At 35.9% G+C, this 22,869-nt stretch overlaps 1 protein-coding gene across 10 annotated transcripts in view; it reads left to right on the forward strand.

Annotated features, from left to right (window-relative positions):
* tns1b (tensin 1b) overlaps window positions 1-22,869 on the forward strand; it is a 198,548-nt gene that overhangs the window by 80,293 nt on the left and 95,386 nt on the right. For 8 of the 10 annotated variants that reach the window (XM_026217512.1, XM_026217513.1, XM_026217520.1 and 5 more), the window contains exon 3: window positions 4,352-4,389. The exons of 1 other annotated variant lie outside the window; for it this stretch is intronic. In XM_026217512.1, coding sequence (XP_026073297.1) covers window positions 4,352-4,389 — 38 coding nt within the window. Of the gene's footprint in view, window positions 1-4,351; window positions 4,390-21,182; window positions 21,587-22,869 lie in introns of those variants that run through there. One more of the 10 variants, XM_026217516.1, reaches the window with a different exon arrangement.

Raw genomic sequence — 22,869 nt, forward strand, 5'->3', positions numbered from 1 at the left:
AAAAAACAGACATTTTCAAATGTAAAAAAAAATCTTTGTCTATCTCAAGTGTGCATAACATAAAGCAATTATCTGCCACAGTATAGCAAAATTGCCAGCGTTTGACATTTGCTCTATTGTAAGTTCTGAGTGGCCCAAATGCTAAACCCTTATTTGGTACTGCGGCACTCAGGGGACCCATTCAGTTTGAAAGAATGACTGTAGCATGCTGAAGTGCTCCGAGTGTGTGTGTTTGCTCGAGTGCCGTCGAGTGTGTTAGTTTGTGAGGAAACTCGTGGTCCAGCTCTGTGATTGTGCTCTCTGTGTAACCCGGCACGGCCCAGCCCTATGGGACCACTGTTCATTACAAAAGGCCAGCATGGGAAATGCCAGCCCCACTCCTCCTCCTCCTCTCTCTCTTTCTGAACATTCTTAAGTCCTTGTGTCAGATATTAAGCTGCCCCCTCCTGATCCTCTTCCTCTCTCTACATCTCTTTCACACACCCTCCTCTCTCTCTCTCTCTCTCGGTCCTGTCTCTCAGTGTTTATAGCCTACATGAATATCTGACTTCCTAACAAGGCAAACCCATGTACGGTCCCCACAAAGAACTTTCACACCCAATAAGGTAGTCCTGATCTTTTATTCAGGGCTTGTGCTCAGAAGCATGCTGGAAAGTCCACATGAGGCACATTTGTGTCTGTTATGAGAAGAAACATGACTGACAGTAATAGATGTGGAAAAACATATCCAAACAATCGCACAGCAGTCAAGAATCTAGCAGAAATACATAAAAAAAAAAAAAAAAAAAAAAAAAAAAAAAAAACCTTTTGAAACCATCTTCACTTAGAAGTCGCTAATAAATCTCACAAATAATGACATGGAAACGTAAAAAATTGGAAATATAAAAGACTAATTTTATTGTAAAACTTACTCCATTAGTGTATTTTTTTTATTTAATGTTACTCTACCGTTTTCAATTATTTGTGAAATTTACTGAAAATGTTTTAAAAGTAAATCCTACACCAATTTGTTGTTGTCTATCTAAAATAATTAAAAATCTATTTAAAATCGATAAAAAATCTAAATCTAAAAAAAATATTAATCTTAGTTATTAATTATAATTAGTCCATTATTTATGCATTTAACTTATTCACCATTTTATCATATCAGCGAGCCACTCTAGACTGTGCATTACAGATGAGCACCTCTTACACATGCAGAATCATTATAAAGCATGGCCTCTTTTTGCATTTGACTTTGTTTTACAGGTACAATCGTTAGGAGCAATCTGGGGTTAAGTGCTCTGCTCTGAATGATGGCAGCTCATGAATCACTGTTTTCTGGCATAGATGTTCCTATAGCTCTGTAACTATTAGAGCATGGCTCTAGCAATGCCAAGGTCGTGGGTTTGATTCCCAGGGACCACACAACCTGACAACGTGATGAATGCACACCTTGTGAGTCACTTTGGATAAAAGTCTGCCAAATACATAACCTGCAACCTTTCTGCATAACCAGTCTAGATTTTCTACCACTAAGCCACACCAGAAAGAAACACTCATCAGTTTTTTTCTCACATCCGACACACTCCCAAACAGGAGGATCACATGCTAATGAAAATATCCTGAAATGAAAAAGTCAATATAAAATCATTTTTATTTCTACCACTCCTGAATGGCTCCCATTCTCAACTTTACTCCATTGCGACATTCACTACTTTTCTCAAAGACAAAACCAATGAGTTAAGAAAATAAACACTACAAATATAAAGTATGGCAGAAACATGTGAACCAAGAGAGGAAAAAGGCAATATTACATAATGTACAGTCCACTCCAGAATAAGCATATATTTTTAAACTCTTTGAAGTTCTGGATTTTCCCAAAGCACTTTAGATTCACACTCTTAAAGGAATCATCTGAGTGAATTTGTGAGTAGTATGTGCCTTCAGTCATGTGTTTTTATTCTCTGACCTGGATTTCAAAAAAGGCGGCTGAGGAGAAAGATGGGCTCTGTCCTAAAACATAGTGAGCTGCCTAAATACGGAGAATTTTAAGGCATGTTCCCAAAGTACACTCTTGCTGCTTAGTTTCTAAAAGACATGGCAGCAAGATTTTACTGTTTGATATCATATATTGTTTTGTTTCTCAAATTTTAATATAAAATAACAAAAAAAAATACTGATTAAGAAAACATTTTGTTTCTAGAATATCTGAAATCAGTCACTTATGAACTGTAGAAACATGCTTAATCAATGTTCCTGTCTTGGTCTGCAGAATATCAGAAGGTTTTTAGTACAAGAAAAATTAGTTTGGGTTGCAAAATTGTGTAAGACAGTATGATATATGAATATGCATCAATACTGAGGATTTCAATTGTTTTGCAGTTTGTATTTTAATGTTTTAATTATTTACTTCTGTTTTAACATAATACATAAACCTCTAGATAAAATCAAGTTAGATAAAAAAAAGTAAGAAATAGTTTTATTTTTTTGTACAAAATATATTGTCTAAACATAAATGTTGAAAAACTTATGCTTTTCAGAAACCAGAAATGTGAGATGTTAACTCAGTTTTCCAAGAAAAAAAGTATGATTTTTGATCTTTTTCATTATACCATAGCAGAAACAAGTTTCCATAAAAACAAGACAATTACGGACTAAGAATTATTTGTTGTTGTTGTTGTTGTTTTGCACAGTGTGAAGAAAAATATAAGATAAAAAATAATAGGTTTTAGTTGTAGTTGTGTCACCATTAGAGGAGTTTGAGAGATGTTAGGAGGGGCTTTGGAAACGTTTCATCACCTTAGTGACTTAAACCTGTGTAGGGTGTGTTGAGGCTCCGCCCCTCTCTGTGGAATGGCAGGTCAGACATGGGAAACAGAGTGTGCTCTGTGTAAGAAGAGCAGGAGCGTTTGGGTCGCTGTGTGCTAAAGTGTGCTGTACCTGTATGAGATAGATTGAAATGGGCTCAGATAGGAGGTTCTTTATGTTCTCTGGGCCCCACAGACACTGAGAACCTACACGACTGTTTCCACTGGATCAGTTTCATAATTGACATTTGAGTAACGATTATTAATTGAGGACAGTGGTGACTTCCTTAATAATATAAAATTAATTATTTGCTTTAATTTATGCTTTTACATGATTTATATTACATGTATTTATTGTACACATTTTTTTGTATTAGCTTTTTTTTTTTTTTTTTTTACTTATGCTTTATTTGTATTTTGTTCTGTTCTACTAAATTTTGGTGAAAAAACAAAGAAGTAAACAAACAAAACATTTGATGTAAATCTGCAAACAAATAAAAATAAAATCTAACCTTCTGAGGAAAAAAAAAAAACAAGTCCCATAAAATAGAGCTTTTGTAAGTATTTTGTCTGATAAATTGTCACAGAATGTGAATTCAGCAAGCTAAAGTTTACATAGCAGTGAAACATCATCAGATCTGACAATACAAGACCAATAAATTAACAGTTTTGAATGTACTACACTGTTGATTGAAAATATATGCTGAAGAATATAAAGTCTCAAACAGTTTTCTGCTTTGGTGGTCTTTGGCTCTGTCCAGAAACGATAATATAAACATTGAGAAAAACTAGTTTTGGCAAACAACTTTTGTTGTGTCGAGCAGCTTTACATCAATCATAAACGTCTGAAGGCCTTTCCTTCATTTCACATGAATCACAGATAATGTTAATTGAAAACCCATAATGATTGACCATTAATCTATAGAAAATCTTGTGGGGAACATGTCCTCATCTATGTTTATGGTGGTTGCAGCCGTGCCTGAGCTCAACCACTGTGGCGAACAGAAAGGCAGGATGTGAGAGTCTGATGTAAAGGGTGCTGCGTAATGTCAAGTTTCTAATGGCAATGTTATTTGACAGAACAGAGTAAACAAGTTTTGCAGTGCAAAAAGATCAGAGAGAACGCGTTAAAGGAAAATATGTTTTCTGAGGTACATAAGTAATTTTTATTTTATTTTATTTCATGCCCTTCAAAGCCCGCAATGTGCTTAATGCTTACACGCTAGTTAGTCTTCTCAGTAATAGTAATCAAAAATATATTTACTGAAGTATGTTCATTTCTATTCTATTCTATTCTATTCTATTGAAAACCCCCAGTGTGCTTACTTCCTATTTAGACCCCCTCAGTTATAATAAACAAAAAGTGTATACTTATGTTTTTTTTTTAAATATATAAATGTTTAGTTTAATTTAATTTGTTTTGCCCAAGAAAGCCCACAATTTACTTAAATCCTAATTAGACCCCAGAGTAATAGTAAACAAAAGTTCTAAAATGCAATGTTGAATTTATGAATTATGAGTAAACATAATGGCTTGTTGTTTTTTTCTATGTCTCTTTGCAGTTTGCCGGTTAGCCTGCCATAGGAAGTGTGAGGTTAAGGTAAGAAACAAAGCATGCTTGATTTGCACGTTAGACACTCTAACAGCCCAAACTATGTTTGTTTTTAGGGTTAGGGTAAAAATCTATGTCTCTTACATTGAAATTGTGTTGTGAGAGACTTGTGCTTCCAGAACGAGGTTGTGAGCCTTCAGAACTTCCCTAAATGGTTGTGTCTGCTTGTACAGGTTTGGCTCCTTTTGTCAAATCCACCATCACGTTTCTGTCTGGAAACCAAACTATTCTTATCAAAGAGGACATTGTTCTGCCTTGATAGTGGACAAGACCCTCTGGTAGGGGAAGGGTATTGGCGTACTCCGAACTGCATGATGTCCCAGGACATGTTTGGCTTGGCCAACTTATTCCTTGTTCTAGAATACCCTCCCCAAAATTAAGCCCCTCAGCTGTTTCTGTATGATAGTGCCATTTTGAAGGGTGTTTTGAGAGTGAGAGTGTTTTTGATTAGCAAATAGGTGGGGGTATTTTGTTCGCTCCATTCCAAAACCTACTGAGCTGCCTTTTAGTTTATGCCTATGCTTCTAAAGCAGCATCCCAATCTTAAATGGAACCTCTAAGTGATTGATTTGGAGCCCTTTACATTGGCAGACACTCATGGGAAGTGCACAAGTCTTATGACTTTGAGCTGCATTCACATTAGCAAAATTGTGTGGACCGAAAAAAACTAAACAAATTCTTTGCTGATGACAGCTTTCTTTTGGTCAAAGGGGAAATTTGAAATCTGCGTTGGGAACTTGTTCCTCCTTTCCAACTCCCAATTTCACAGGTTCCTATTGAAATGACTGGATTTTGTCATTGGTGAATTTGGCTGAATCTTTACAATTGATTTCAGTAGAGTTTGATGTTGCTAAACTGACAGTGTGACACTTTAATTAGTATAAATATACTTAGCACACAAATACTTGTTAAAATAGTAAATTTTTAATATTTTTACTAAGAAATATTTTTAACATTTGTTTATTTATTTATTTGTGTTGAATCAAATACAAATTCTGCATTCCCCATCTTGGATCTAGTGTTTTTTTCACTGAGTTTGTCACAATGCATGTTTGACAATCTGTGAAACTGCCTCATAATTTGACGGAAGAATGCAGCATGATTATGTTTTCTGTATTTTGGCACTGCCTTGGTGTTCTACACTCTTAAAAACAGAGGTTCATTTATGGACATCTATGGTTCCATGAAGAACCTTTAACATCCACAGTACCTTTCCAATCAACAAAAGATTCTTTAGATTCTTCCAACGAAAAAAAAATTGGTTCTTGCAAGATCTGTTCACTAAAGTGTTTTTTAGGGAACCTAAAATGGTTCTTTCTACAGCTCACTAGGATTTGGAGCTGAGCCGCTGGTTAGTCCTCTCCATCATCTCTGAGCTCCATAAGGCAGCTATTATTGTGTATATTAGTGATGTGTTTGTGTCGGGCAGTTAGTCCTATACTACTCTATACTATAGCACCCACAGAAAAATTCTAGATGCGTGTGTTTTAGAGCACTGTTGAGTTGCACATTGGCGTTCAACAACATGTGAGCATTTCACTGTGTGCTTTGTAGAAACTACAGGATGTCTTGGGATGTGTTCTCTTTGAGATCATCAAAGAAAGACAGAAAAAAACCCAACAGGATGGGGCTTTTTGTTTGATAGATTGCGTCTGATTTGGGAGGACAGCTATGACACCCTGAATCTCCTTTGATTAAACTGCGATTAAGGTTTAAAAAATGCTCCAGATCAGTTAAGAGATGTGTAACAACTTCCCTCACCAGAGTCACTCAGGAATTTCCGACTCCATGATCCAAGAATGGATGCAATTTGTTTCCTGCCATTAGACAAAAGATGAAAATGACAGTGAATGATGCAGAGCTTGCCTTTGGATTCCTCCCGTTTAAGTATTTATTACGGAAATGACTTTAAAATCAACGTAAAAAAACGTTTGCATTGCAGAAAGAACCCTGCCAAGTAAAGGAACATCTCTTTTGAAACCGTAAATTAATTAAAGATTTTAAAAATATATACTGTAAATACATGTTTTATTTCACTTTGTTTTATTTATAATAGTAAACAAAAGGAAAGCTGCTGTGGAGGCAAATCATGTTATTTTTTGATTAATGATTTGTACTTCTAGTGACCTTTGAAAATAAGGTTCACAGATTGTCACAGTAATTCTAGAAGTCTTCATTATAAAAATTTAATGTTGACATCCCAATACAACTTCAATTGAAATCCAATCAGTTTATATTATTCAAGCCCTTGTCAGATGAAAATTTTCCATACCAACGTGCTGTTCCATAAATCTTAACATCCATATTTAGATAAGATGTGGCTGCTGTCTAACCTCTGCCATGAAAAACAAATGCTCAGACTATTTGCACTGTCCAGACTTGGGGGCTAGCTGGCTCTGGTCTAAGAAATGATGAAAGAAACAAGACAAATGGCACATGAACACAAATATGACATTACTAATAGACAGGCTAAAGTATCCTCCACCTAAAATACACACAATGACTAACATTTGGACCAGAAACACTGATGTTCAGTTGAGATTTAAAATTTTGATTAAACTTTTTTTCCAGGAAAAACATCTAAAATGGCATCAGTCAAGTTAAATTAACTTGAGAAATAACATTGCTTAATATATTGATTTCATAGATTGAATTTATATTTTTGTTTTTGTTTTTTTACTCTTGTTTTTATCTTACAATATATGATCTGACAGTTGCAGTAAGACAAAATACTCTCATGCTTAAAATACACTCTCTAATGACTTAATCTGAATCTGTTGCTTCTCTATTTGAGGATTTTAAATGTTTTTACTGGAAAAGTAGATACAAATATTTGTTAAGAATGGTTTTTTGGCAGCTAAGAGAGCTGGGATGAATTTCAGCCCGCAGAAAGGCCAACATCATAAATGTGTCTTAGATAACAGAAGCTTGTGCAGGTCAGACAGCTCCAATCACAACAAATTCACCTCCTCCAACGTCTCTTCTTCTCTCGATACTATTGCTCATTTCTGTTGACATTTTAGCCTGGTTTCACAAGGGGTCAGAAATGACTGCATGGTTCACAGTGGGTTCATTGAACACGGGCTTGGCCGAGTTTAGGCACGTCCGCTAGACTGGACTTGATTTGAATTCCAAAGGCTGGAAAATGAAGTTACAGTCTCTAGGTGATTGTAAATATAGGCATGTGAGGTTAAGTGGGAGAGTAAATGAATCATTAGACTCAAAGGCCAGCCATGAGCTGTAGAGAGCTAATGTGAGAAGCCGGCGGCGAGCATGTGTGTACAATGCCAGTTCACCGAGGGGAGGGTCAGCGTGCTGAAGAGGGCAATTACCGGAAATGCCAGAGGAAATGAGCGTGAATGAAAAGGTGTGAGAAACATCAAGTCAAAGATGTCAGCTGCTGCTTTGTGTAGTCTGACACGTTTCGTTAAGGTGAAATTCTTCATTCTTGTATAGAATTAGAGTCACTTTTGGGAATTGCAAAATTAATAACTCTCAATGACATCTCAATGAGTCAACAAATAATTCACTGAGCTTTATTCAGTGTCTCAAATCTTTGGAATCAGTTCATCAAAAATATTTGTTTGTTAATTTAGTTACCCTTTATGTTTTTTTTTTTTCAATTTCAGAGTTGAGTCTTTTAAATCAGGTCACGAATAAGATTTATGAATTGATTTTTGTAATCATTTTTTGTAAAAAATCATGTTTATTTAATTATATTAAGTAAAAAAATAAATAATGCATTCACACAGATTTGTTCATTGATTTGTTTAGTAATCTTTTTTGTAAGTTTCTTTTTTTTGTATTACTAGGTTTGTTTTTATTATTTCTTTTATTTTAGTATTTATTATTTTAGTTACCTTTTCTGTAGTTTTTTTTTTTTCAGTGAGTTGAATCTTTAAAATCAGTTCACTATTAAGATTTGTTGATTGATTTGTTGAGTTACTTTTTCTTCAGATTTTTTAGGCATGGTATGAATGACTCATTAAACCATTCCTTCACGTAGATTCAATCTTTTGATTCAGTTCAGATTTGTTCATTGATTCACTTAGTTATCTCTTCTTCAGGTTTCTTGTGTTGACTAAGTCAATAAATTATTCACTTAACCTTCAAATCTTTTAATCAGTTCACATTAATTATTTGCTTATGTTATGAATTAATCAATAAATTATTTGCTGAAATGTAATCTTTTGGAAAAGATTTGTTAGTTTAGTTGCCTTGCAAGCTTCTCGTTCAGACTCATTAATGTGTACTGATGAAGTGGCTTATTTGTTAATTAGATTCAACGAATGAAGTGTTCCTTCACAGCCTGATCGAATGCAATTTGCTTGTGCTGTACTCAATCTTTGAAGGTAGACAATCTCTCATGTGATTTAGATGGGAGAGACTTGTCACTGAATAGAAGTTAATCTTTTTCCACTTAAAAGATTCAAAAAGGAGAAAGTATTCATCAGAAAAATATACATATAGGCTTTAACTTGGGCCCCTGAAATGCTTGTTTATGTTGGCAATGAGAAATATGATCACAATATGTAAGAATAACTTCCTTCTCAACCAATGGAGGTGCTTTTGTACCGACCAGGAGATGAAGTCATTAGTCATTTTGGTCCATTGAACTATACATCCGTATTTGGTAATATATGAGGGGCTATAGAATGTCTATGCTCTGATGTTGCTGTTTGCGCTCCAGCTGGTCTTTCCAGATCCTTTGAGTACTATATATAGAATCTGAAATGTCTTTCCCCTCCTACTTACTCTAAATGTCTTTGAACACACAGACATAGTTAAATCATGGCTTCATGTTTGTAGCTTATATGTGGACTCTAAAAGAGGCAGTTGAGTAAATGGAGTAAATGTACTTTATTGGCATCTACGGTTCCATGTAGAACCTTTAACATCAATGGAACCATTCAACAAAAGGTTGTTTATAGTGGAATAAGTTTCTTTAGATTATTACAATTTTATAAGCAGTTCTTTTAAGAACTATTCACTGATAGGTTATTTTGGGAGCCCAAAAGTGTTCATTTGTGCCATAGCTGTGAAAAAAACATTTTGGAACCTTTGTTTTTAAGAATATACGGTCGTTTTTCCCTTTCAGATCACCTACTTTCATGGCGGAGCAGCATTTTGAAGAGAATCATGTTGAGCATGTTAGTTAACATTGACTTCTATATCTACGGTTAGAAGCAAAAGTTTGTGAATCCTTTGGAATTGAACGGATTCCCCTTGATTACTCATAAAATGTAGTCTGCTTTTCAGTCACAATTATAGGCAAATACAGTCTGAATAAACTAATAAGTAATAATGCTAGAAAAAAGTAACTGCACCCTTGAATTTGCAAAATTATAGATACTTTTTGTTGCAAATTTTGGGCGAAAATTTGGTGCTTGACAACCCCCCCTTAAGTACTGAGATTGTTAGCACCATGCTAGCACTAAAAATATTAAGATTTATTGGCCAAGCATTTGTGCTGCTTTTTGTACAGATAATATTTTGACGTCTGTGTTGGGGTGGGTGTTTAGAACTGTGCTGGAAGGGAACAGCATGAGTAAATGAACTATCTCTGACCACCATAAATCACCTTTTTCTTAAACAGTGTTCTTTTTCTTTCCCAGTTTTTTAAAAAAATATTTAAGATCATTGCACATTGTTAGTCCTGGCGTGATGCTCTGAAAACACAGCATTGTCTTTCATGATGCTTCACCTCATTTCCTCAGCTCAATGTTTCTTGGTTTCAGCTGGAGGACTGACCGGCTGCTAGCAAGAGACTTATAACCTTACCATGTTTATTTCTTTAGCCACTCGAGGAGTTCAGTTTTGCTCCTGAATTGGTCAGAATTGGAGTTGTGGCTGATCATGAGCATTCTTTTCAACCTCAAACGACTTCTAGTTCTCATTGTGCTGACCCTAGTGAGCTTTTAAAGATGTCAAGGTCTCAACTGAGGACAAATTTAAGAACTAAGTGCAGTCAGAACAATAATGGGTCCTCTTCCAAAATCTGCATCCACTGCTAGCCAAGAAGTACATTGGGTGACTCAGAGCTGGGTTTGGTCATGGGGAGCTGGTCCAGGGTGTTTTTCCCTTAAACAGGAAAAGCGGCGCTCCACCCCATCCGTTGAACACTGGTCTGAAGCCCATATGGTTCCTGACTGAACTGCACATGTGCATGGATGATTTTGTCTCGTTCATTTAGCAGGTGCATTGGCAGATTTGTGACTCGTGTCCTTGATATGTTTAAACAGAGTGCACGGACCACAATGATTTCCCTTTTCCATTCCCCTGCTCACTGCTATCCGTTGTTTTGTGGCTTTCAGTTGGGGCATTCATTATAAAAAGCCAGTGGTCTGATTTTTGATCACAATTAATTAACCTAAAACAGAACAGTTAGGTAGGATGTTGTTTACCAGCCTTTGCAAGAGTGTGCAAAGCAGTAATCAAAGCAAAAGGTGGCTACTTTGAAGAACCTACAATATGACATATTTTCAGTTGTTTCACACTTTTTTGTTATGTATATAATTCCATATATAATTCCACATGGGTTAATTCATAGTTTTGATGCCTTCAGAGTGAATCTACATTTTTCATAGTCATGAAATTAAAGAAAACTCTTTGAATGGGCTTCTGAGCGGTAGCATCTTCCTCACACACAGTCTCCTTCCTATAAGATTTTACGACACAGCTGAAGCACTTCTTTAGTACCAAAATACACTGCCACGCATTCGGAAATTAAGGAATAGGACTTTTATCATCAGTTAAAATCACTCAACAAACTCTCTGGTACAAGGTAAGGGTAGTGCTGCTGTGCAACAGTGACTTTAGACATTTGATAAAGATTTACTCGTACTCTCTTGGTTTTGCCATTTTTATTTCTCACATTAGGTTTTGTAATGTTTAGAGGATGATTCCTATAGAGTTGAGTCATGTAGAGTCATGCTGCCTAGACCTACTCAGTAACACATTTATTACAACGGCTTTGTTTATTCTGAACACATGCTGAGTGTTTTTATCTAGCTGCTATACGAGCCTGTGGTCATGCAGTAATCCACGCAGTGTCATGCATCATTTGGATACGGTCCTGCAGCAAGCTGTACTTTAGAAGTGGTTAGCCATTTCTTACCCCTAGTCAGCTTTTGCCGCTAAAGCATAGACCATCGCTTCATATGCAAGCACAGAAGGGTTGCAAACTGCACTTTCAGCATCATTTCAAATCCAATGGTCTGTCTCCCTTTCTGGTGACTTACTTCAGAGAAACCTTTTTTTCATTAAGGAATATTTATGTCTGGTATGTAATAGAGAAGTTTTGGGTGAAGTGGTTGTATAGCGCTGTGGGGTGCTGCTAGACTCTGGGTTTGGCCTGGAGATGAGCTTGGCAGGGTGTAGCAACCATTAGAACTATAAACGACATGACCCCAACTTGTAGAAATTACTAAATTGACCCCCTCTACATTTTGGGACATTATTAGTTATAATATTTAAGAAGGTTTTATTTTTCTTGAGTGCAGTCCAAAAGGTAATAATAATAAAAATGGCTTACATTTTATGAAAAATGTGAGTGGTGTGTTCCTGTATAAAACTCGCTGCTGCAATTACTAGCATGGTCTGGGTGGTTGCCAGGATGTTCCGATTCAGTTTCTAAGATGTTCTAAGAGTTCTCCCAGAAGTGGAGGGCAAAGCGAGAGGGTTTTGGCTGTTAACTTCATTCCTGAGACTCCACTGCTTGTTCGTTCTGAGTCCCTCCTCTCTGGCTCAGCTCCCAACCTTTGATTCTGGTCTGTATTTCTCAGGTTTTGCACGTCCTCAGCACTGTGGAGCGGCTCCAGTCTTCTCCTGCTGAAAACAATGCCTTCACACAGGCTTCTTGCTTTTAGGGTGTGCCCATCGACTAGAATTGAGCCGTTCACAACCAAGTCTCTTCTGATGTTCAGATCCTGTATAACAACAAGCCTTTGTGACTCTAATCATGGAAGGTAAACAGATTGTGAAGTCAATGACAGATCGAAGCATTTGATGTTCAATACTGTTGACGAGTGAGATGTCTCTTGACGGAAGTGAACTCCCCTAGCTCTTTGGGACACGACTAAAATTTCCAAAGATTTGTAGAGTGAAATTGACCGAGATTGAAGTCGAGAGGTGTTGATAGTGGTCATTAAGCAGAGAAGTAGAGGACTGAGAATATTCTGTAATGATTCAAAGCATATAAACCCAGAGTCCCTCATCTACTAACTTGACTGAAGCAATGTTAGATTAAATTAAATGTCACCGGTCACAAACATCAGTATTTCTTTATAGCTTTGTTTTCACACAGCAGGTATCCTGTTCTGAAGGACTGGCCAATACTTGGAACATTTACAATAAAAATGTTGTGATTATTTTGATAGCATTTTAACATTAAACAACATGCTGAATATCACAGTGATTTTTTTTCACACTTTTTATTCGCACATTTAAGACCATGTCGTTGGACTAATTTTATTTGCATTTGAGGTTAATTCATTAGATTCCCTTTTATACAAACTGTCCATTTTAAGGAATCCATTCAAAAATCTGATTTATCAAACATCATTAGTCTGAAGTGTTATTGCTACATTGGTAATTTATTACAGTATCACTAAAAGTATAAAATAATGCTTCAATATTTAATCTTACTGACAACAATGGCTATTATGATTTTAGAACTAACTAAATGTTTAAATTAAATTGTACTCAATAAATATTTAAAATGTATTGAGTAGAATTTCATAAAAAAAACTATGGCTTTTTTATCTCTATAGCTCTAGAAATATTTGTTTTGTTAACATATATTTATGTTTATCATGCAAATTTGGAAATCATGAATCATGATTGTTTGGTCATGTTGTAGCCTAAGCTGAGCTTCTATTCCAGATGTTTCTTAGACTATAATTGACACTGAGTTCATGAGGAGTTTGTCTCTCTCACACATTTACCTCAGGAGACGCGTTTTGTGATGTAAACACATGTACCTGACTTGCTGACAAGAAACACCAGAGCTTGCATCATAGTGTCAGATGTTTAGTTATGAGCATGTCCAGATGGGATATGCAGGCATTTCTGCATTTCTCTGGAGTGGATTTTTAAATGTAGCACATGCAGAGTACTTCAGTTTTATTGATAGCTGAAAGCATGAAAAATCAACGTCAAATGAAAACCAAAAAATAAATCTCAGTATGATTTGTTTGGCCACGTTTTAACACTAATCAACAAGATGCTTTTGAACTGAAATGAGGTTGTTCCAAATGGGTTCTTTTGTTCATTTTAAAATGTGTTGTACTTTTGAAGACTTGATGAAGCACACTTCATCTCTAAAGACAAGCGCTTGCTGTTTGAGAGAAGTTAAGCACACTGAGGGTGTAACACTTCTGAACATTTCATTTAGAGGCTCATTTGTTCTGGTGAAGTGTTTTCATTTGGATTGTGTCTACAGTCCCAACTTAAGCCAAAAAGCTTGTGTATCTGGGTATTCCCTGTCAGAGGGTGCTGTATGATTACTCGTCATTCATGATTGATGTGTTCCTCTTCCTGCTCAATTCTCAGCGCTGCAGGCTTAGATACAGTTGGGAAAACAAACAGCAACACCCAAGCTCGTTGAGATGGAGTAATCAAGACAGTATGGGAAATATGTAAACAGCAGGCCAAGTGAACAATAGCATGTGCCTTCTTTATTCCCTGGAGGAAGAGCAGAAGAGGAGAAGAGAATACACATGCTGGAAACACACAGAAAAACAAACGATATGTTTTATTAGAAACAGACTATGCTGTGACATTGGCACTGCCATGAGGGATATTAATATGTATTATGAGTTGCTATGTGGGGTGGAGTTCAGTCGGGTGTGTGTCTGGACAATATACTGTTATTTTACATACTGTGGGAAGGGGATTTAAAAAAAAAAAAACATATTAAAAAAAAAATCCCTTTCTGACTGGAACTCAAACTCTATCTATTAGGGCTGCACGATTATTAAAATTGTCAATGTTATTATCATCGCAATTTACATTGAATAATATTTTGAATAGCTTTATACCATTGTTTGAAGCAAATGCCATATTTTTATACGAAAATAAACAAGCTGATAAACTTTTATTGCTTTTCTGTTATATTAAGCCTCAGATTTCAGCTGTACATTGAATTGGTTTCTTCATTTAATAAAAAAAGCACTATGTTAAAAAAAACAAAACATGCAGCTAAAAGCTTGTCAGCTGTTTTGGTGTTTTGAGTTTTGAAGCTGTATGTTTGTCTATAAGGGGTTACTCCAAATGTTTCATTTAATCAGAACCTGCTTTATTTGATTGTGCGTTTTTATCAGCCAGTCTTGTGTTTGCATTCGGAAGGCAATAAAGTGTGAACGTGTGTGAGAACAAGATCTCATTGAATCATCAAAATGTGGCTTTAATGCAGCTGGAAACCCTACAGCTGTGATCACACTGCAGAGCATTCAGGATTGTAGCATGCCAGTTATGAGGTATGTGTTAAAGCCTTTTAAACTGTTTCTTCAGTAACAAGATGCAGCAAGCTGGTAGTATTTAGAGATAATGGAGAGTGTTTATTTAATAAACATACAACCAAAGCCAGTCAAATTAGTTTAGATGATTCCCATGCAATGTCTGCATAGAACAACGCTGGTGAACCATGAGATGTGAAGGCATCACGCACAAGCATTTCTGTTTGGGGGAAAGAAGTATGTGTGATGTCATTTGGGTAGTTTAGCCATGTTTTCAACATGCTTCTCTTTGGTTTGCCTGTTCTGGATTCTGCTGAAATGATCTTTCTCACCAACTTTCTAAAACAATTAGTAAATTGTAAAAAATACAGTAATATTGTGGAATATTATTACAATTTTAAATAACTGTTTTCTGTTTTTATAGGTTTAAAAGTGTATTTTTTTCCAATGATGCAAAGCTGAATTTTCAGAATAATCACTCCAGTCTTAGTGCCACATGGCCATTCAGAAATCAATCTAATATGCTGATTTGCTGCTAAAGAAAAATTTATTATCCTTATCAATTTTGAAAACAGTGATTTTTTTTTTTTCTGTATTGTCACTTATGAGCCATTTAATTTGTCCTTGCTGAGAAAAAAAAGAAGCTAATTTTAGCCAGAAGAAAGGAACCATATGACTGACATGTGAACAAGCCAGTCAATAAGATTATAGCTTCCCAGACATATTAAGAAACCGTTTTCCAGGTTTATTTGTGCGGCATGCATCAGACGGTCACTGTGCAGATGTCTGAGGTTGGACTGACCACATGCTAATCCCAGAGAATACCCGCCGGCTCAGACCGCTTTTTACTAAACCTAAAAATCAGCAGTCATGCATCAGGATTTTTCTCTTGTAGTACCACAGCACTGAAGTTCCTGTCTGCGCTCCAACCCAGAACATTCTCTCTTACTGTAACTGTGGATTTTTTTCCCATTGATTGGCATTCGTTGGCTCGTCTGTGTCTGTATGAACTCGTTATGTGGACATAGTCATCACTTCGCCAGAGTGTGTGTTTGCATGTTTTTTGATGAACGTATGCATGCATGCACATTCTGTTCATTCGAGCAGTGTTGGGTTCCTGTGGTGAGCCTGACTGTGAGTAGACTTGATATCATGTGACCTCATTGAAATTGTCATAAAAAAAAGTAATAAAAACAATTCCATTCCGTGTATGGAATCATTGTAAAGTTGGTTTCACAATGCATTTGCAATTTTTGCACCAACAGTGCATTTAAGGAATAATTGACACAACATGAGCTTTCATTATTTATACGTTCCAAACATCTATGACCTCTATTTACAACACAACATAAACTAAATGGGGTCAACATAACATTGGAGTCCTTTGACATTCGTTTTACACTATAAAAACAAATGTTTGACTCAACAACAAAATTAAGGTTGCACTTTATATTACAGTACGTGTACTTACATGTACTTATAGTGTACTTACGGTTTATTTATCTAAGAAAGTTCTGGTAATACAAGGTAAATACATGGGGTAGGTTCAGGGTTAGTTCCTAGTTATTACATAGCTTCCAAAATTAATATAACAGGTCTTTCCTTTTACTAAAAAAACAAAAGGGTTACATTTCACTTAAAAACATTACAGTTATTGTATTATGATGTCAACAGATTTAATCAAATTCATATTTGCAACTTAAAGGGAACCACAGGTATTAATACTCGTATGGCTTAATATAATGTAAATGATATCTCTTACTAAAATATGTAGTAGAAAACCCTTCTAAAAAAGAAGTCCTACTGCTTCCTTAGTGATAAGAAGACAAGAAAAGAATGGGGAGATGCCTATAGATGAATAATAATTAATAATGATAGTAAGAAGAAGCTGTAGAAAGGCTAACAAAATAATTAATTTAAATTACTAGAGGTTAATATTATTATGATCATTAATAATACTATTGACTTTGTCAGCAGATCACAGATTATTATTTTTTTTTTTTTTTTACTTAAATTCTGGTAGGTCTCCTGAATTTCTTAATAATAATAATAATAATTATTATTATTTTTTATTATTATTATATCTTCTGTGTAGCACAGAAGAAACAAAGTAATATAGGTTGAGTAAATGATGACCAAATTATTTTTGGGTGACCTATAACTTTAAATGCAAGCACAATTAATTAATCACAGCAGCTACAACTTCATATACTTATTAAAATGTGCAGACTCGGATTATATGATTGTAAGTTCACATCTTCAGCATATGTGAGGATTGGTAGAGATGTTCTATCATTACCATCCGCAGCTTAAAGGGGCTTCAAGAATTCACAGTTTGTTGAAAGTGTGCTCCATATGTGAGTATAAACACTGCGGTGGGCTGCCTTTTCCACACCTGCTTTTCTACAGGGCTCTGATTGGCTCCTGCATGTTCCAGCAGGATGTTCCTGCTCGGAATCATGGGAATGTTCTCCTGTAGTGTGCTGACTAGAGGAATGGTTCTTGTTTTGGGACCATGCTAAACCTGGCATTTATTTCCCCTTACACTAGCTGCAGACATTAAACACCATCCTGAGTGTTACTTATAACCATGATGATGTTTATTACAGGCACCACCAAGAGGATCATTAAAGATAATAAAATCCAGGACACAGGATATATGTCAGACTCATAACATGCCAGCATCTAATAACGGTCTGCATACTTTGTGTTTTTGTTGTTGTTTCTAAGCAAAGATGCATTCGTAATTGTTAAGCTAATTCTCCTGTTTTGACTGCTTTCTCTTTCTTATCCAGAATTCTGATTAAAATTGGTTGCGTGATATTTTAATTAGGCATTAGAAATGTACGTACACATTCAAGCTCTAACGATATCTGGTTCTTGGCTCATTTGAACCGGATCATTGAGTCAGAGTTATTGACTCAAGAACAGCTGTAGTCTGTTCAGTCTATTTCTTGAATGAATCGCTTGGTGCGACTTCTGAACCGATGCACCAGGGTCATTGGAAAGAATCTGATCATTCATGAATCGCTTTCATCTCTTGGAGTGGGTGGCAAATGCAGTGTAGTAAAAAGCATGCTTTGAAATAATATATATATATATATATATATATATATATATATATATATATATATATATATATATATATATATATATATTTTTTTTTTTTTTTTAATATTATTTATAAATGAATTATTTATTTATAATTTAACACAACTGTACTGTTCAGCCCTAATGTGTTGTTGCAGTTAAACTAAAGGAGAATCAGAGGTTGAGAATAAGTTTGTATCCTGAGGGCAGAAGGTTACAGCTCTAGGGTCGTCAGTATCTTCTTAGTAATTGCTTTGGTTCTCTCCAGTCTCAAACAGTCCTGAAGCCAGTGTTAAATTCCATGCTGTCACCTGCCCAATCTCCTTTTTTATAGCAGGGTCATAATGCATTGATATTCCTCATTCCATGTGACGGTCTGTGCACTTTCACTTTGGGAGCGTGGTGATTGGTTGCCCTGCCTATGGCTTCATTGACTGCACCTGTTGTTGGGGCGCTCCTTTTAAAAGAGATTGCTGGATGAGTTAATGGGGGGAATGAGGGTTGGGTTGGAGGTTGTTGGAGCTTTCTTTGCTTGTTTAGTTTTTGGATTATCTTTGGTCTTGTTTAGTTTTCCCCTATTTTGTTTTAGGTTTGGTTTGCATTCATAAAGAAACCCTGCATTACATACTTACGAAACTGATGCTCGTTGTAGTATTCTATATATATTTTCTTATTAAAGTATTTAATTTTGAGCTCATTGTGTGTGTGTCCTTTGTAGCTTCCCCCTGAGCCTGGGGGTTTATTTTAACTGTAAGTTTTAAAATTTCTGCAATTAATTAAGTTTGAACCACTGAATTGCGCATATTGCATTAACACTTTTTTTTTTTTTGGAGATTGAAGTTTGAAAATCTCTCTTTTGGCTTGATTTGAATCTTTAACATTCAGAACATAACCAGTCTATTTGCAAACTGAGTTGTGTTTGAATTCTTCTCTCTTGAAAGGTAGAATTGTGTTATCTTCTGATAGTTCTCTCAACAGCAGTGAGTGTGATGACCCTGATAAAGGGACTAATATTTGCCAGCACTGGTAATTCCGTCAGGAACAGTTTTATCAATCTGGTGTTGTGATTTGTCTGTAATCCATCAGACTGTGAGCATCCTTATGAAGCTGAAACGCTCTGGCTGTTTTAAAGGGGATTGAAGTCATTTGTTTATTGAAGATGGATTCTCATTTCTGTGACATTTTGCTTATTGTCTTTAATCAAAATCATTTTTCTTTATTTCCTTTGGCATAAACACTTAACAAGTACATAGAGATCAAACCAGCAGTTTACCAGCCATGATTTTGTACTTTTTATTTATTTACAATATTTAGTATTCAATTGTGATTGTGAAGAGTGCACTATCAAATTGAAATATTACTTTTTAAAATGTAGGTGTTTGCATATATATAGATTTGTCTGTATGTGTATTCAGAGCCAGTGAGCAACGGACTTTCACAATAATAAAAGAACTGCATTAACGTGCAATAAAATAATTATCGGCGTTAATAAATAAATGCGTTAATGCGATAATAATGCATTAACTTGCCCAGCCCTAGTATATATATATATATATATATATATGTATATGTATATATATATGTATACATTTTTTTTATAATATATATAATACTTTGTTTAAAGAGCCAGTAAGATGAAAATTATAAGCTTCCTATCACTGTTTATAAGTCAGTGATATTAGGTTTATATAAACATTAGGTTTAAATCAGCCAGGTTAAAAAACATTGTCATTTTGTCAAAATATAATTTTAAAATTACCTCAATTCTCAGAGATCCCCAAACGATTCAGTTTCCTTAAACCCCACCTTTTGGTAGCATACTATGTTCTGATTGTTCAACTGACATAGTTTTGATTGGTTGTTCCGCACACACCTCCACGGTAAACTATGCGTTAGCATCTGTTTGGGGTGAATTAGGTCTTATTCCGCGAAGCAAACAGTAAAATAAAAAACTTGAACAGTCTCGCTGCTTTTTCTTCTGTGTGGGCATATTCAAGCCACGCGCTTCAGTTTGAATCAGCACGGGGGCGTGGTCACATTAGATATGACGAAGGGAGAAATGAAAAACAGACATTGCGTTGTTTTCATATGGATTACTTTATCACAGAATATCTGTTTTCGGCAGCACTTGTTTAGTTTTAAAGTAGACATGTCAAGCTTTCTATAGATATCTCTCTCATGTCTCTTCGTTGAGTATTCACGGAGTTACACTTCATTTTAATGATGTGTTTGTACATGACGATCAGCGCAGACAGGCTGCAGACAGCACACAAACTGATAAGACGCTCAGAAGAAAACAAACACATAACTTCATAATCATACTTCGCGTTGTGATTCGGAGATGCTCATTGTTCTAAATAAAGTTGGTAATGAACCATCTTTTATGGCCAAACGCTTTGAAAATCCCGCTGTACTCACCGAGATTAGAAAAGCAGTCATCAGTGAAATGTTGTGAACACAACAAAAGGGATTTGTTGTACTGCTCTGGTATTGTGGTAAAAATGAATTTTAGCCATTGGTTCTTCTGATCTTCATTCTTTGCCAGTGAAAATAAAACAAACTTGCCTTTACAATTAAAAACACACTGTCTCCTCGACATAATGCTATCACACCAACCAGAGCGTCTGTGTGTGTGTGTGTGTTGGGGGGGGGGGGTTGGGGGCAGGTCAGAGTTCCGTTTCTCCCAAGATGGTAGGCGGAGATTATTATGCAAAGTGTTCCTAGTGACGTACAAAGAGATGGGTAAAAGATTTGAAATCTATAACGACTCGTTTCAGCGATTCAGAATCGACTCCTTAATTTAGAAGCCAATAACTTTATAAATCTTTTCATAAAAACTTTTTGGTTTAATTACTTTGCACATTGTTTACACTGATGGACAGCTACATCATACACTGTAATACAGGTCATTTTTGATTTCCCATCTGTGTGGCTCTTTAATATTATTATAATGTATTATAAATGAAGAAGTCTAGATATTATTAATAAATGCACTTAAGTCATTGTCATTCCTTATAAAATTACTGACCCTCTTATGTATGGCTTTGCTTGTTTAATATCCAAAGCCATGTTTCTTGCATTTGATGCTTGATGCGTGTTAATTTGGACCTTGTGTATATTTTTCTAAGGATTTTTTCCCCCTCTTTGTTTTATAAATGCTCACAGTAAGCAAAAGGGAGAGAGAGAGAGAGAAGGAGAAAAAAGGGAGGGCAAAAAAGTGAGAGGGAAAGGGGAATGGCAGTAGCCTGCAGCTAGACTTCCTAGATTTCTGTGCCGTGTGCTCATTGGGTTTGTAGGTGCTGCGTATGGATCTGACCTCCTCTCTTAGTCCATAGCCATATATAGCGTGAATATCTGTTATGATCCTTTTTTTTTTTTTTTTTTGGCTAGAGCGAACAGGGAATGTGAGTCAACATTTCAGCCTTTCTCAGGAAGCCAAGAAAGTCAACGTGTTTGCGCACACATCTACACACTCACTCCTGCTGGCTGGATTATAGCGTGTGTTTGAGAGAGGTGCGCTGCTTGCGAGTCGGACCGGACGATCCCAGAATCTTTGCTCTGGGGAGAATGTGTCGCTGGGGCTGAAACACATGCACACACATTCATACCCATTGAGGATGGCCACCGCTGTGTTTCAGGTAAGGAGATGGTGACAGCTCACTGGCGCTGGGAACCTCTTCAGAAATCTTGGGAATTTTAACCTCATTTGCTCTCGGAGCTGCGTGTGTGTGTGCCTCAGGCGGTTTGTTTGCTTGTTCTGTGTGAAGACAGAGAGTAAGTGTTCCCAGAAGTGTTTAAGTCAAGCTTACACTACAGAACTTGTGTGCTCTGTAGGAGTGAGACGAGAACAGTCAAGCAGCTCTCGTAGATTTGTGAAAAGCACGGGACAGCTGTGGTGATGTTGAGGAGAAATGTACCCACATTAACCACTGGCTTTGGAATGTGACTCAATGCTGAAAGTAAATCAAACTGCTGTTGTAACTAAAATAAACCAACTAAACCAACACTGAACGGACTTGTGCTGAATATTCACATTGTTGTCTTTACTTAACAGCAGAATCTGAACTTATTGAACTGAACTGAATCAATATGGAACTTGAGCTGAAAAATTACACTTATTGTCTTCTGCAGAGCTGCTTATAGATAAATTGAACCTGTATGTGTGTGTGTTTATATATATATGTATATATATATATATGTATATGTTATTTTCATGTTTATTAATGTGAAGCAGCTTTGAAACAAACTGCATTGTATAAAGCACTATAGAGATAAATGTGACTTGACTTAAATTAGCCGTATTGTATGCTGGTTGCCAAACAAGAGCAAATGGGTGCATTAATAGTGAATGTTTGTCTGGATCTGCATTGTATATCTGCTCCGAGTTTAGAGCGTGGACTAGAGTCAGACTTTGTTGTCAGTGTTGTTTTGAGTGAGTCTCTGGTCTGGTGTAGGTATCATTGTGGTCTCACAGCGAGGATGCTCAGCTTTGATTCGGGTCTCTGAGTGGTATGTTTTCAGAGCTTCCCTTTCTGCTGTAACAAATGCAGCTGACAGGATGACAAAGCTGCTGTTAAATGCTGAACAATAGCCGTCCCCCGTGGCACAGACCAGCACTATCGCATGTGGCTTTCCTTTCTTTTCCAGACATGTCAAAATGAGTAGAAGAAATAAATGTTCTTATATATTTTTTTTTATTGTTCTATGTAACCTATATATATATATATATATATATATATATATATATATATATATATATATATATATATATAATTGCATTGCATTTAAGTTTTCTTGAAATTATATTGTTTTGACATTACTGATGCAATTAAGGCATTTTATTTAAATCATAAAGGATTCATACATCAAGTGGACTGCTTTTTAATTATGCAGATTTTCCTTAAACAAGGTTTTTTTTCTG

Source organism: Carassius auratus, chromosome 34 (assembly GCF_003368295.1).
Source record: "Carassius auratus strain Wakin chromosome 34, ASM336829v1, whole genome shotgun sequence".
NCBI classification, from domain to species: domain Eukaryota; kingdom Metazoa; phylum Chordata; class Actinopteri; order Cypriniformes; family Cyprinidae; genus Carassius; species Carassius auratus.